The sequence below is a fragment of the Grammomys surdaster genome, unplaced genomic scaffold, assembly GCF_004785775.1.
Source record: "Grammomys surdaster isolate TR1022 unplaced genomic scaffold, NIH_TR_1.0 123925, whole genome shotgun sequence".
Lineage (NCBI taxonomy): Eukaryota > Metazoa > Chordata > Mammalia > Rodentia > Muridae > Grammomys > Grammomys surdaster.
In genome coordinates, this window is record NW_021619056.1 from 241 (window position 1) to 2,857 (window position 2,617).

The 2,617-nt window shown below is 41.3% G+C and overlaps 1 protein-coding gene across 1 annotated transcript in view; it reads right to left on the reverse strand.

Moving 5' to 3' along the window:
* LOC114636412 (schlafen family member 9-like) overlaps nt 1–1,447 on the reverse strand; it is a gene marked incomplete at its 3' end in the record, with an annotated part of 1,568 nt that extends 121 nt beyond the window's left edge. The window contains exons 1-2 of the mRNA XM_028784520.1: nt 718–1,447; nt 1–550 (exon numbers count right to left, since the gene is read on the reverse strand). The exon at nt 1–550 is cut by the window's left edge and continues 121 nt beyond it. Of these exons, the coding sequence (XP_028640353.1) occupies nt 1–550; nt 718–1,349 (1,182 nt within the window). The remainder of the gene's footprint in view (nt 551–717) is intronic.
* Nucleotides 1,448–2,617: the final 1,170 nt, after the last annotated feature.

Sequence of the window (2,617 nt, forward strand, 5' to 3'; positions counted from 1 at the left end):
TGCATAGACTTTCTTGTCATTGTCTGTGCTAAAAAGCACTGCAATATCTTGGGGAGAGTAGCCATTACTCAAGAAAAAAGCACACTTATCTGCTACATAGCTCACCATCTTTTCCAAACTCAAGTATGTAAGCTCACAGGTGCCTGATACACCTTGAGACCAGTTAAATTCATGGAGCATCTGTAGGGACTCTGGAGGGATGCTGTATGGAGGGTTATCTCTGATTTTGTGCAATTCTTGAAGTAGGAACTCAGCTATTTTATCTGCATTGCGTACCACTTGTGTGAGCTCTTCTTTTGGAAACTGGCGTGAGAAATCTGGGAGGCCACTCTCTTGCAAGTGACTGGTCTGAAAATAGTCCAGAAAGATCCAGAGAATTCCAGGACCATTTTCCCCTTCCCGAGTGATTCCTTTTGCCTTCACATACCAGTTCCCATCCTCACTGCGGAAATTCTGGGCTTCATCAACAATGATGTGTTGAATCCTCTCCGTCTCAAAGTTATCTTTCATGAAGGTTTTCCGGGTCACTGCCTGGCAGATATTTTTTGCCCTGTAACAGTGAAAAAGACATAAGGTTTTGCTGACTATATCATATTCCCAACAACACAGCACTGCTGTCTCAGATCATTTTACTGGCTAATTTCCAAGAATCAGGGTACCATAACAGAAAATTTCAACCTGGATTGAAAATACACAGACCAAGATCCAAACACTTACTGGATGAAGTCCCTCAATGGCTGATTTTCACAGATGTAGAGAATTCTATCTGTTTCACAGTGAAATGTGTTTCTGATCTTTTCCATGACTTTCATGGCCATGATCGTCTTTCCTGAGCCTGGCAAGCCATGCACAAACAGCTTTCTGGCTTTTTGGAGACTTTTTGAGAGTATCTCATACTGTTGGGCTGTGAGAAGATTCAAAATTTCACAGCCAAGCTGGTCACTCAAGAAAGATCTGAAGCTGAGCAAGACAATCACAAGGGCCTGCAGCAAGGCCTGCATTTCCTGGACGTTTGCAAGGTTATAGGAGAGTGGATAAATAATAGGAGAGACTGAGCTCCCATTGGCCTCAGTATTGTTCTGAGAACTCAGGCAGAGAACCTTGGGCAGGACGCACACTCTCCCAGTGTAGCCACCAGTGTTCACCAGCTTCTGCTTCAGAGTAAAGGCAGTGCGGGTGCAGTAGTCCTGACCTTGCTCATCATGCTCCCCAAGGATGGTGTAGAGTGTTGGGGGGCTATTCTCTGCAATCAGCAGAGCATCACAGATGACTTCCTGCTTCCCTTTCAAGCTCAGGTCCACAGCCCAGCTTCTAGAGAGGATCAGCAGACCACAGGAGAAAGAACACATTTCCTGGCTTATTAAATTCTCTAGTCTCTCATGCTGGGAACACAGCTCCCTCCAGAGGGATTCAGGAGTGTACTTTAAGCAATCTGGTGACACTGGAGATGAAAAGAACAGACAACATTTCAAATAAATATTTATATTGTTTCACACAACTTACATATTACATTTCAAATGGAGAATTAAGTAGGTGGCCAATATATAACAAGCTCAATGGTATTTTCTGGAAGATTGCTTTGTCTGGAGATATATATTATATGTATATATCTTTACAGGTCCTTTGCTTATTTATTATGGTTTCTGATTCTGTGTTCTTATGGGATGTGTGTGTGTGAGAGAGAGTGTGTGTATGTGTATCTGCTATGTATGTGTTTCTTGCTCTTTTTCTTAGGTTCCTTCTCCCCACCCCAGTTTGTTCTATTCTGGTTGTTTGTTTGAATTGCCTGTTTGTTTTCTAATGAGAGAGAGGATAGAAGGGTGTGGAGTTGAGTGTGGAGCAGGAGGTGTGGAAGGATCTGGGTGGAGTTGGGGGAGGAGAAATCATGATTAGGATATATTGTATGAAAGAAACTCTATTGTAAATAAAGATTAAATTTATTAAAAATAAAAAGGAGCACTAAGCCTTATGTGTAGTCTCTAAGAGACAAGCAGGAGAGATTCCATGTGTTTACTCCCCCTTCATTCATACCCCCCAAGCTGATGGAAAGATGTTGCCCTCCCATTATCTTAGAAAGATCTCTGTCAACCAAAATGGAATTCATTGTGCCTTAACATTTTTTTTTAAAAAGTAGTCATTCTTGCATCAGATTCCTTTGTGGAAAGTTTAAAAACAATTCTGATAAGCTAACAATAAGAAGGAGCTCAGGTAACTTAATTTTGAAAGCAAGCCTAAAGTCCTTCTAATATATTAATTACCAGAGCACTAAGAAATGCTTATACCATACACAGGATGTCTCTGCATCAGATGTGATTAGTAGATCCCAGGTATGTTCAAAGTGTGAAGTTAAAGAGGCTATTTCCTACCTTCAGAAACCTGAATCTCTCCTTAGACAAAACCTAGCTGAAGTCTAACATTATCCATGGTCTGAAATGATTACTTTGTACCAAGATTAGACCCTGGTGACTCTGTCTCACTACCTTCTTTCAAGACAAATTACTAATGGTTCCTCTGTTCCCTCTAATCTGCCAATCTGTCATATGAATGTTTATGTTTCCCCTCCATCCTTAAAAGCTGACTGAAGGGCCAATTCTATCATTTTGTTTCCCACCCAAGG